We start from the raw sequence: 14174 nt of genomic DNA, 5'->3' as shown, positions 1-14174 counted from the left end.
ATGAATGGATAAAGAAAATGTTACTGTTAACTTTCATATGAACTACTTAAGAAGACTGACAGACAAGAAGAGATCATTAAGTTTATTAATCTTGTCTGGTTTCAAGGGTGAATTATAAAACAGGTCTAACTATTGAAAATAATTTTCAACATGTCGAGGTTTGAAAATGTTGGCACTGTTGTGGAAATCCAAACCAACTATACACTTCAAGGTGCTTTAGTTTAAAGGACAAAGCACTTTTTAAAAAATTGAATGGTGGGTAGGTGTAAGAAGTAAGAAGACGTAGTAAGTGTAAGAAGTTATAAAATATTTATGTAATTAATGAACGGCAAAAAAATTTCTCTTTACCCTTGAATGGAGGAGAAATCCCAGGAGAACTACTAATGTCACTTCATCTATCAGTTCACCAGCCCCACCTCTTCCGCTTCCTCCAATACTTTGAAGCAGGCATTTCATCGGCAAGGCTCTCCTCCTAGAAAGAAGTCTCCTCTAAAATGGCCATGGAGAGCCACCATGTCATTAGTAAATAGTGTCTCTATTTTTGCCATTTTTTTTTTTTTAACATTTTTCTCATCACCTGACATTAAAACTACCCCTGGTTCCCCAAACCTTTTCTGTTTTATTATTTACAATACTTTCTATTAAGTCTGCTTACCTAGTCATTTTATTTTCTTATCCAGCTGCCAGCTTTATATCCATCAAAACAAGCACTTTGCTGAAATGAACGTAATACCAGACACTGAGCCTGAACACTCTAAAATGAGCCAATACAAGAAAGCAAAAGAAAAAACACTGATATTTTAATCCACAAATATGGTGTCTTCTAAATTAAGGACGGGTGGCACGGTGGCACAGTGGGTAACACTGCTGTCTCGCAGTTAGGAGACCTGAGTTCACTTCCCGGGTCTTCCCTGCGTGGAGTTTGCATGTTCTCCCCGTGTCTGCGTGGGGTTTCCTCCGGGTGCTCCCGGTTTCCTCCCACAGTCCAAAGACATGCAGGTTTGGTGCATTGGTGATTCTAAATTGTCCCTAGTGTGTGCTTGGTGTGTGGGTGTGTGTGTGTGTGCCCTGCCCGGGGTTTGTTTCCTGCCTTGTGCCCTGGGATTGGCTCCAGCAGACCCCCGTGACCCTGTAGTTAGGATATTGCGGGTTGGATAATAGATGGATAATGGATGGATGGATAAATTAAGGACTACAGTAATCCCTCACTTATCGCGGCAGATAGGTTCCAAGGCCGACCGCGATAACTGAATTTCCGCGAAGTAGGGACACCATATTTATTTAATTATTTAACGTGTATTTGGACATTTTTAAACTCTCCCTGTATTGTTTACAACCCACCCTTTACTCTATTAATAACAGGGACAACTGCTAAGCAATATGAAATCGGTAGATAAGTTTACACTTACTGTATAGCGAAGTACACGTAGCTATATATGACGTGATGATGGTGATAATCCCCTGAATGCAGTAGCAAGAGCACGTTAATGCTGAATGAGTGAGATGAGACTTCCTGGTTAATGCAGCACTCCGTTGCTGAGCCAATCAGCAGCACACAGAAACTTAACTGCGTGCTCTGATTGGGTAGCTTCTCAGCCATCCGCCAATAGCATCTCTTGTATGAAATCAACTGGGCAAACCAACTGAGGAAGCAAACACCAGAAGTAAAAAGACCCATTGTCCACAGAAACCCGCGAAGCAGCGAAAAATCCACGTTATATATTTAGATATGCTTACATATAAAATCCGCGAAGTCGTGAATCCGGGAAAAGTGAACCGCGAAGTAGCGAGGGATTACTGTACTTCATAGATGTAATGCAGATAAATATTGTACTTTTAGTACTCTAATTATGACAACAATATTCAATATGTGTGTTTTATTTTAGTGCTTTACTAGGGGGCTCCGCCCCCTGCTCGCTTCGCTCGCCAACCCCTGGTCTTGGGTAACCTGAAATAGATTTGAAAGAGATTATTGTCGGCGTAACCCGAAATACATTGATGAATGTATGTGATATGTGCCTGCATTGCTTGCAGCATTTCAGACGCGCGCTGTAGGCGCCTGCGTTCATTGATTATATCCAGGCGGGCTCGTGTTTGTATCTGCGTCAGTTGTGGTCTTTCGTTTTGAATCCGTGCCTGCTTTCCTTCCGCAGTTTCTGACGCACATTGTAGTCGTCTATGTACATTGTATTTGTTCATGCGGAGCTGTTTGGTTTTGGAGCCGAGACAGTTTTGCTTCCGCGGTTTCAGACGCGCGTTGTAGGCGCCTACGTCTATTGTTTTTATCCATGTGGGCTCGCTTTTGTAGCTCCGTTAGTTGAGCTGGATCGTTTTGGAGCCGTGACCATGACTCCATTAGTTATCCATTGTCTACCATTAGTAATATGGATAATTGCACTTACTGTTAATACGGAGCGTTTTCTGTTGTTGTACCGTTAATAATGCATCACTGTAATGTGATTCACATATGCTATATGGTTTGGACGTGTGAGGATGCCGTACGTTTAATACGGAGAGTTCGTTTATTCTCATTACCCGGACCATGCTGTGTAGTGTGGACATTAAGTTCAGAAGCGCATTGTGGGCGCCTGGGCCTTTCATACTTTCTCGCGCCTTCCGTACAACTTTTGTGGACCTTTGCGGACGCTGTAGTGTCTTACGTGTGACTCTGGGGTGCAGTGCAGAATCCTCTTTTCTGTGTGGCTGTGTCATTAGTCGTTAGCTATGGGCGAGTTGTTGCTTCATGTCCTATTCAGAAGCGCGTTGTAGGCGGCGGCGCCTTTCGTACTTTCCCGCGCCTTCCGTACTATCTTTGTGGACCTGTGGGGCCTCCGTAGCCTCTTCCGTTTGACTCTGGGGTGCAGCGCAGAATCCTCTTTTTTGTGTGGCTGTGTTGTTTGTCGTTAGCTATAGGCGCGTTGTTGCTTCATTTCTCATTCACGTTAGTTGAGCTCTTTCATTTTTGGGCCGTGACTCCTTCGTTTGCGGTGGATAAGACTTCACTTGCGGTTTATGAGACGCGCACTGCAGGCGCCTGCGCAGTACGTCTCATGGTCCCATCGCCGTGTACCTGCGTCCATATCCAGTTTATTCTCGGTTAGTAATATGGATTATTAAGATTATTTAGTCATGGCTTTTAAATGAATGAACTGTATTATGTGATCAAAATGTTTTGTGACAGGAATAGTAGGCAAGTGAAGTGCAAAGGTACTCATTAGGTCATAAACAGCCACATAGCCAATGATGTATTAGGATATGGTTTAAAAATAATATATATATAAAAAATACTTTTTAAAAACCACGCTTATATTAAAGTTAAAAAGTGCACTAAAAGGTAAAAAATAAGTCTCTCATACATCACTCGTAAAATAAAAGGTAGGCACTTTTGCTAAGATTTTAAGAAATGTTTTTTGAATGTTGATTGATGAAAAGCACCCACTTGTTGTTAATCCACTGGAACAACTGGTATCTTGAGGTACTGGCCAAGAGTGCAGTGAAGGCAATGCATCAAATAACTTGCAACATATTTTGCCACTATTATAAGCAATTTACAACAATATTTTTGGCCTCCCAATGAGCCTTAAGCTAGTTTTCAACATTACACTTGGAAATATGATAGGAATTCAGATTTGGAAGAAATCTTAAAAAGAATATACTATACTCCAAAATCTTGTTTTGTGCTGAAGACTGGGCCAAAATAGAAGGAAACAAGAAATCCCGGCATAATTCCAGATAAAGACATTAAATGCCACTTTGTCCAAAACTACAAGAGTACATGTATAACTAAAAACAGATGGTGAATTTACTTTTAGACATGTCCAATCCAATAGTAGAAACACATTCAAAATATATTTTTTTAATTACAGGAGAGGAATAACTAAATTCAATATGTGTGGTTTGTAACTATAATATTACAAACCACAGAAAGACCAGCATGAGACTTAAACTTCTTATTTCTTTTTTTGGTGATTGACAGAAAGCATTTACAAATTATCTGGAGTAAGGCTATATTTGTATTTCTCTACAAAAATAAAAAAGATAAAAGTTAAATTCATACTAAAAAGTAAAAGTTAGAAGCACAAGGCCATAACTGCTAAGTCTCTATTAAGTATGATACTAAATGAAGACTAAAATTTTCTGCTTCTAACATCCTTTTTATTTCCCCAGTGAAATAAATGTTTAAGTACAGATGCTTTAGAGAATCCACCCATCCATCCATCCATTTTCTAACCCGCTGAATCCGAACACAGGGTCACGGGGGTCTGCTGGAGCCAATCCCAGCCAACACAGGGCACAAGGCAGGAAACAATCCTGGGCAGGGTGCCAACCCACCGCAGGACACACACAAACACACCCACACACCAAGCACACGCTTTAGAGAATACAAATTGGAAATCATCTTCTAAGACAGAAACTTTGCAATTGTTAAACTGACCAAAGTTTAATCTAGTCAGTTGCTTTCAGAAAAATCAAAAGTCAATGACTAAAACACACCAGCATTATAAATAGTGTTGAACCATTTATGAAATTCAAACTATTAAGCTTCCAACTGCCTCGCTAAGGTTGGATTTTCTTTATTTTATTTATTTGGACTGAATTGCATGTTCTAAATAAAGAAAGGTGGTTAAATGCAAAGTCTTCTCTGAAAGACAGAGAGCTGTTCATGCAAAATATGCCTACAAGCTGCAGTTCTGAAACTATATTCCAAACAGGACCTACCGCTCTCTAGGTCAAGCAATGACTAGACAATATAATTCGATATCACCCTCCCCATCTCTTTCATTTATTACCTTTGGGAAAAGGTGTAGTGTCATACAATCAAAGAATTTGTCTTATAAACAGATGTAACACACATCTGCACTCCCCAGAGCTAACCACAACTGTTCAATGTCATTATAATGTTGAAATGACAAATACATAAATGTGTCTGCACAGGTTCTGATATGGGTTTACATATTGACTGCATAACGTGTGCTATATTGGCATTTGATACAACTGTTCTTTAGAGGAATAAACTGAAGAGTGTTATTATCCACTGCTAGAAATACTATCTCTATCTTGAATACTGCACCCAATAATGATTTTTTTTTATATGTTACACACCCCATGTAGTCAGTAGTAGTGCGCACATAAAAACTTTAATCCAAGTTTTCATGTAAAAAGTAAATGACAGATTCAGATTGAAAGGGGCCAAATGGTGACCAGCAAACAATGCAATAAAAAATATCCATAGAAAAAAGAGAAAAAAAATTTCTCACGTAACTCATGTTCCATAATCCACATGTTCATTATCCATTCATATGATCAAAAACATAAGAACATGATAAATTTGACAAACGAGAGGAGACGATTCAGTCCATCAAGCCCATTTGATGATGCGTGTATTTTTTACTAAAATGTTATTAATTCTTACTTCCAGAAAACTCATCATACAAGATAAACAGGAAAAATGCATTCCCATAGTTCTTTGCATTTAAAATGGGATTCTTGATCAATGAATCAAGATGAAAGGTGGATTTTCTATTCAAAAGCACAGAATTATGCATTTCTTGAGAGTATAGTTTATTCAGTCTGAATCTTTGCCATGTATTTTTTTCACGAAAACATGAGATTAAACATTTTTCTTGGACATCATTAAAAACTCAATGGGGTAATTAAATTATAAAAATACATATTATTTTTGGGTTGAGCGTTAGTTTAGGGGAGAATTTTTCTCTCAGCTATGTCAATTTCTTATAAGATATCTTTTTGGGATTTTATGTGCTTTTTTGCCTTTTTCTCCACAAATATCTTTGTGATATTAGGCAAAACAACCTCCCCTAACTGTACTCACTCCAATTAATTTCTTAAAAGATTTACTCTTATGAAAATAATGTTTACAAATAAATTCTGCATAAAGAATGTTTCCTGCAGTATATCCTAAGCCTCATTTTCTTTATGAGCCCATGGTCATAATCCTAAAAGTAGCAGATCATAATCTATAGGGATCCAAGAATAAGGATGAAAAGACACTCAAGACAGTGGTGATTATGCAATCCGATAATGAGTATACATTACTTTAAAATTCTCCATATCTGGGTATCAAAATATACTCTTTTTTAAAAAGTCAAGCTTTAAAGAGAATTGAAAACTTATTTTTTGGGGTTGTTCTGGCAATAATTTGCACTAAATTGAATGTTTCCTGTTTTAGTAATTAAAAAAAATTAAATAGTTTTTTACATCAAATTTTACTTAAGAAAAGGTAGGATCTAAAGTACAGCTAATATACATCATGACACATATTATAATTGTCACAATTAATGTTGCCTTGCATATAAGGCCCTATAGTTTGGTAATGTAGCCCACCCTTATGTGATCATGCAAATGACCAAAAAATTACAAACATCAACATCTAGCTATCTAGTACTCATGTGATGTAGAGGGCGTTGTACAAGAAAATTTTAACAGCATTCAGATTATGCATGATAGACAAACTTTATGTACAGTGTCTTGTCTCAACATTTCAGTAGACATTTAATATACTCACATTAAGCAAATTAAATAAAATTTGACATTCATCTTTTTGTGAGCTTGCCCTTTACAGCATAACTTCTATTGCAAAAAGTATTTATAGTTAAAAAAAATGTTTTTTTCAATTATATTATGTGTAACTATCATTGTCCTATGAAACAAGTGACCTCATCTAAATAACTTATACTTTTGCTAAAAACATTTTTGGCAATAACTATATTGGCAACAACTGCAACAAACAAAAAAATTCACAACAAAAGAATCTGAAATAACAAACAATTATTTTTTCAATAGTACAAAATGTGTTTATCTTTGTTGTCCTACTTTTAACAGATTCTATGTACCAAGGACTCTAGTTTTCCTCTTGAATGTCAGCTGACAAAATGTGATGGACTGGTGGCCTATCCAGAATTGGTTCCTACTTTAGATCTGATACTGCTAAAAGGGCCTCTTGCTTTTCCACAATCCTAAAATTTTTTTTAAGTAAAATCAGTAAATCGATCAATCACTGACTGAAAAACGGGACTTGTCATCAATGTCTGGAAAGGGAAGGGTGATCGCCTGGACTGTAGCAACTACAGGGGGATAACACTGCTCTTGGTGCCAGGTAAGTTCTTTGCTAAGGTCATTCTCAATAGGATCTGTGATCACTTGCTGACCTACCAGTGACTGGAGCACCAACTGCATCCTGGTACTGAGGGATCTCAAAAGCGTTTCTTTGCAGCCTTCTTCTATTTTCTTAAAGCGTTCGACTCCGTTAATTGAGCTGCCCTGTGAGACATCCTGAGACTTCACAGAATCCCCTCAGGGTTGCTGGATATCATGTCTGGCCTGTACACTGGTACTGTGCGTGCTGTGCAGAGTGGAGGAAGAACCTTTGCCTTTTTCCCAGTTCATTCTGGGGATTGTCAGGGGTGTGTTCTTGCTCCTACTCTGTTCAATGCTTGTATGGACTGGGTGTTGGGCAAGGCCATGGGATCCAGCAGCTGTGGGGCATCTGTTGGTGAAGAAAGATTCACTGATCCTGACTTTGCCGATGGTGCTGTGATCTTCATGGAGTCAATGGAGGCTCTGATCGGAGCTCTCGAGAGACTGAGCGAGGAGTCTGAGTATCTGGGCTTGCGAGCGTCCTGGCCTTTAATGACCTCTTAGACACAGTCATCAGAAGTGTGTCTGTCTGCAGAGACAGAGTCCACCTCATTGAGAGGTTTACTTACCTCGGCAGTGACATTCATATTTCTGGTGACTCTTCCTATGAAGTCAGTAGACGAATTGGGAGAGCACGGGAGGGTCATGAGGTCGCTGGAATGGGGTGTGTGGTGCTCCCGATATCTCTGCAAAAGGACGAAGGTCCAAGTCTTTAGAGTCCTGGTGCTTCCTGTCTTGCTATATGGTTGTGAGACATGGACACTATCTAGTGACCTGAGACGAAGACTGGATTGTTTTAGTACTATGTCTTTTTGGAGAATCCTTTGGTACCACTGGTTTGATTTTGTGCCGAATGAGCGGTTGTTCACAATGTCCCGAATGAGGCGCATTGTGAGGGAGCATCAGTTATGGCACTATGACCTCACATTTTACCTAAACAGAACAAGCTAATCCTTTCCAGGTGAAAGGATTATGACCTCAAATTTAAAGGAGTCAATTCTCCTCCCAATTCTTCTACAAAATGTTCTGGTATACAAGCTAATACTGCCTGGAAGACAGCATCATCTGCCAAAATCAGAAATACAGTCCCTATGTTCCCCAACTTGGTTACCGTCTAATGTGGTGCTTTATTTGTTTGAATAAAGAAAATAACACTGCAGAATAATAATTTCTGTATTATGAAGAAGCATTATGAACATGAGAAAGGCTCAAAATGTAATTAAATAGAAACTTAAATTCACCAGTAAAATCCATAGTTCTGTAAAATATTAAGTCAAGGCAACATAACTTACGATCTACACTGTCAAGCATGATGGAGAAAAGAAAGTCCCTTGGTGTCATATATGCTTCTCCATTATATTCCATGGATGCAAACTGCTGGAACCGCAGCTTTCTTGGTGAGACAATTTCTGCTCCAAAGCTCTGTAACAAAATCATAAGGTGCGATCAATACATTTTACACTGATAATTTATAAACAATAATATTTTGAATGTTTGTGTGTCTTTAAGCAAATTGCTTAAATTGTCTGATCTAATTAATATTATAAGTTTCATCAGCTGACAATATTTCTACCTGCACAACCATAGTGGCAATGAGTGATTTTTAAAATAAAGTGCAGCAGAGAAAATGTGCAAATTATGGACTCAAGGACCCTGTTGGTTTTTCTTTATGTATCAGTGATGATGTACTGCACTAGTGATTAAACTCAGCAAAGACCAAATTGTGACAAGAAAAAATGAACAACCCAAAAAAATTAGTACATGGTTAGAACCCCGGCAAAACAATGCAGAAATATTCAGAACAGACCATTAACTATGCGACTAATATTGATGCTTATTTGCTAAATCAGCTGAACATGCTGGTGCTTTTTGGCTTATTTGGTTTGAAATATCACATTACTTACAAATTACCGCTGAGGATAAAGAAAAACATGCAGAAAAATCATGCAGAACTTGATTGATTGAGTTCATCTAAGCTAGTTGAAAGACATTTTCTCTTAACTCTGCAAACTACTTTGTATCAAATATAATCAAATGACATATATTTATAAATCAAATTAAGTTCTACGGTCTCCTTATTAGCTTTCTGCTACATTTATAATGGATAACAAAATTCTGTTTCTGAATTTCAAAGGTGTGAATAGCTTATTATATTATTTATTCATTTATTATATTTATAGCTCTTTTATTGCGGATATTATTTTACAGTAGTCCATAAATTTCCAGCTACAAATTAATTTGTGAAAGGAAATAAATCCTTTAGTTAAGTGTTAGTTAAGTTAGTTAACTCTTTTAGGGCTAATTTTTTGTTTTGTTTCTTTTCTCCCAGGGCTGAATATTTTTCCAAAAACTAACTTTTTTTAAAAAAGAACACAAAGCAATTGAAATCAACAAAAAATATTTACTTTTGACAAATGTTACTGTCTTGCATGTTGTATGAGCCTGCATACTATATGATTTCACATACATATCACATACATTTTACACAGCAAATTCCTGCAAAGTCTGATCTTGCTCAAAGCAGCCAATTTCAGTCATTGCCACATTGCACTGCTTACAATATGTGTTGCTTTGGTGCCTACTTTTCAATTGTCTGTTGCTGCACTTTTTCACATATATTGTTAGTGTGTACTGTAGAGAGACAAGTCACCCGTTTGCCATCGTGCCATGCCACTGCCACCAAGTTTTCTGCCCACATGAAAACCTTATTGTCACCTCTTTTCATCTTCAGCCTGTCTGGCTTCATGTGTATCCTGTTCACCCTCACTGTGCCACAAGCTCCAATTCCTCTGCTCTGTAGCTCCATGAACAATTCTGAGCATGTATAAAAATTGTCCAAATGTACACAACAAGACCCAAATGTTCATAGCCCTGAAGCAGCTCCAGCACAACCTGACTTGTCAAGGGACAGTTCTCTCTTTGAAAGAAATACTTTCCTGTATATGTAATTACTTTCAGGCAGAAACCAGTGTTTGCTTCTGCCAGTACAAAATCCTTTATGCCATACTTTGTGGGCTTGTCTGGCATATATTTGCAGAAAAAAAGATGTCCCTTTTATTTTATCATAGATTCATGCACAGACAAATCACAGCCAGGCTGATAAATTTGTTTCTATGTTGGTTCCACAATGTCAAGCAGGGGCTGAACTTTATGCATGGCGTTATAGCCTGGCTCACCCCATGGGATTTGCTTCTGTTTATTACAGAAGTGAATAAAACTTTGCGGCATCACGTACCTATCATCACGCTGCATAACCTGTCCAAAGCCACCAGGAGACAAAGCACGTTTGGACCAATGCTCCCTGAAGTTATATCACCAGTTCTGTCCCATCTCTATTTGTAATGCCACAGCGTGCTTCATCTCGTCTTTTGTTGTGGGTTTCCACTTTGAAAAACGAGAATGCGATGCAAGCGCAGCCCGCGATTCAAAAAATTTCTCTGCCTACCTGTTTGTCTCGACTGACAGTAGCTGAAAAGCAGCATCAGGAGAGAGCAGCCTGAAGTAGTTCAGCAGCTGGTGATCTGTCGTGTCCAACAGCAAGCCATGCTGTCTTGTGCAGTCCGGTAGCTAGTTCGGCTCCCACGGATCAATGTCTGTGTATTCCTCCCACGCGAACCTTGCCGTAGATGCATCGGCTGCACGAATGCGCTCAGCTGGTAGCGGATCAGCTGCCGCGGCATCGGCTGGTGTCCGATCAGCTGATGCCTGCTTCTCACTCTCTTGTTCAATCTCCTGATTACTGTCAATAAAATCCGATTCTGAAAAATCAGAGTCCGACTCCACGATAATGCACAAAACATTGTTTGCCGAGTGTTTTCTTTTCTGCACTCACTTCGCTCCCTTGTGACATGTCCATGCCATCTTGCCATTGTTTACATTTCGTAACTCACGCACACGCAAGGATTAGTTGCTGAGTCAACGAGTCTAGCATTCCTCCAAGCACAGAGGGAATGCCTGCGATGTGTCAGTGAGTTTTGTCGCCATTAACAGCTGATTGTCGCCCTCTATCCCTGGATCTCGACTTTTGTCGACATTCGCCCTCAACCCCTCCTGTCGACAAAAGTCGACATCCACCCTAAAAGAGTTAAAAGGACCATACATTTTACAATGATTTATCAGCAAAATGATCAGCCAGGGATCCCTAATCAGTCTCATCCTTCAGAATGAGGCTGGAGGGTCTTCAGCAATGTGGTTCATAAAACATCTTTACTATTAATGACTAATTAAAGTTTTGTTTCAGTGTAGGTGCCATGCTAGATTCCAGTTAATCTATCCCAAAGCAAGTCTACCCAGATTGCGCTAATGACCCTGGGAAGGTCTTAAATGTTCCCTTGGTTTCGTCCGTTTATAGGAGATGGACGTCTGAAGCAGAGCTCCGCTAGCAGCGGCTTTATTTTCCCACGTATTTCATATTATTTAGAGGTATCCTGTATTTAACCCGACCAAGGAACTTCCACTACAATATACAAGCATGAGTAACAAGAAGAAAAGTCAGAAAGAACCGGAAAAGAAACTTAAAGCTGCATCGAAGTCCGGACAGACTTCCGGCCTGAGTGCAAGTGTAAGGTATGGCATCACGGAGACTGACCTAGAACAGGCAGAAGAGTGCGCAGAATTCCTGGGACCCCGCTCCATTGTATCGTCTCCAGTCGAGAGTGAAAATGGGAGCGAAGGCGCAAGTGATACAGGTCGCGAGGGATCGCCAATTTCTGAGGATCATTCGAGACTAGAAAGGGCTCTGCAGGACGTGCTCTCATCTACTCATCGCGAGCCTGTAACAGGAGCAGCATTTTCACTTGCGGAGCACGAAAGCAGAAGCGAACTGTCCGAACTGAAAGAGATGATCGCTACACAGAAAGAGATGATCGCTACACAGTCCACTGCCATAGTTACGGCCATGAAGGAGCTTAAGAAAGATAACACAAATGATCTTAAGAAGGTGGCCACTGAGCTCAAGAAGGATAACAAAGATAAGGAAACGCGTCTATTTGAACATTTCGACTTGAACTTTAAAGGCATGTTGGAGAAATTAGTGGAACACATTGAAGAAACTAACTCCAAACTGAAAAGGCTTGATGATCATATTAATGACGTTTCAGATCAGCTGGAAGACGTTAAGCAGGGACTCACGGCTCGAGTGGAAACAGCAGAACAAATGGCATCTAACGCCGATGAAAAAGCCACAGCTGCGAACTCGGATACAAAAAACTTGGAGACAGACTTGCAGCCCTGGAGGATGGGTGCAGAAGAAATAATATAAGAATTGAGGGTATACCTGAGAAACGAGAAAGCTCAAGCCCAGTGAAATTTGCAGTAGAATTACTGTCTAAAATAATTGGAGATGACTTTAAACTCGACAATGAGATAGCCACGGCTTATCGCACAAAGATACCAAGCGCCTTTAAATCTAGGTCTTTTATTGTCCGCTTCGAACGACTAAGATGTAAGCTTGATGTGATGGCACTTCTCAGACACAAGCAAGAGATTATATTCGAAAATAATCTTATTCGTATTTTTCCCGACTTCTCACCATCAACAGCTGCAAAACGCAGATCCTACAACGACATTAAAAGGATGCTACGGGAAGCCGATATCAAATACAGCCTCTTGTATCCTGCCAAACTGAAAGTGGAAGTTCAAAATGGACATTATATCTTCTTCAGCAAAGAAGAAGCTGAAAAAGAATTAAAGAAGCTGTTTCCGACACTTTTTTGAAAGTTAATTAAAATTAAAGAGCCGTATTCTATCAAGGCACGGGAAGAACCTATGATCTGATTGCTGGATCCATGTTTAAAGAGACTGGTATTATAATTATACATCTTTTTTTTTTTTGTTTTTAGCTGGACTTTATATGTTATATGTTTATGTTTTAATCAGAGTTATAGAGTTATAGACGTGAGTGTGAAAATGTGGAAGTGATTAAAGTAGGATTCGTTTTATTTATTTATTTTTTTATTCCTTTTTTTTTTTTTTTTTTTTTTTTTATTTTACTATACCTTAAAGTAGACTGTTTAACTTCATACCCTTGGTTTAATGCTTGTTCTACTATTTATACAATTACCATTATACTATTACAGTATGAATTACCAGGTTTATCCTAGACTAGTTTTTAAAATCACTCCCAGGGTTGTTTCTTTTTTTTTTTTTTTAATCTTAATATCTTAACTTAAAAGCGCTGAAGATTATTTCAAGCTTAAATATTGTTAATGAGAACATTTTCGGCAGATAGTATTAAGGATTTAACTGTAAAAGATATCTCTGTTTTAATTCTGTAACGCCGCTGCAGGGTGGGGTTTGTTTTGTTTTGGACGTGCTCTGTCTCTTCGTATGTCAGAGGACTGGAACATCGCGAAGTGGGGTCTAGCCTCATGTGGGGAGGCAAAATGGGGGGGTGGGGGGATAAAGGGGGGGAGAGAAGGAGAGCAGGTTATATTTAATCTATTCTTATAATCCTTATAATTATAAATATCAATGCAGCAACAGGCTAACATGCAACAACTCCTGAGAATCTTGAAACTAAGATTAAAACTGCCATATTACCAATTAAAACTATAAAATGACATTAAAAACTCAGAATCAATGTCTCCATGATGGGACAGTTAACTTTGTGAGCTGGAATGTTAAAGGCCTGAATCACGAATTAAAGAGAAAGAAAGTATGCTCTCACCTAACAGGCTTAAACGCTAAAATAGTATTTTTACAGGAGACCCACTTACTAACCAAGGATCAGTTCAGATTACAAAAAGACTGGACTGGCCAAATGTTCCATTCTAGCTTTATAAAGAAAACTAGAGGGGTGGGAATTCTCATACATAGAACAGTTCCATTTGTAGCATCAGAGGTAGTGTCGGACCCTGAAGGGAGATATGTGATGGTCATGGGCAACTTATATAACAGTAAAATGATTTTGATAAATGTTTATGCACCCAATGTTGATGATAAGGAATTCATGCAAAATCTATTTGCATCCATTCCCAATGTGAACACTCATAAAATTATAATGGCTGGGGACTTTA

General features: G+C 38.8%; 1 protein-coding gene across 1 annotated transcript in view; it reads right to left on the bottom strand.

Annotated features, from left to right (window-relative positions):
- micu2 (mitochondrial calcium uptake 2) overlaps nt 1-14174 on the bottom strand; it is a 210460-nt gene that overhangs the window by 96911 nt on the left and 99375 nt on the right. The window contains exon 2 of the mRNA XM_028799521.2: nt 8451-8580. Coding sequence (XP_028655354.2) covers nt 8451-8580 — 130 coding nt within the window. The remainder of the gene's footprint in view (nt 1-8450; nt 8581-14174) is intronic.

This window comes from Erpetoichthys calabaricus, chromosome 4, assembly GCF_900747795.2.
Source record: "Erpetoichthys calabaricus chromosome 4, fErpCal1.3, whole genome shotgun sequence".
Classification (NCBI taxonomy): Eukaryota; Metazoa; Chordata; class Cladistia; order Polypteriformes; family Polypteridae; genus Erpetoichthys; species Erpetoichthys calabaricus.
Note: the sequence above shows the minus strand (reverse complement) of the source record. Positions and strands in the feature narration are given on the sequence as shown.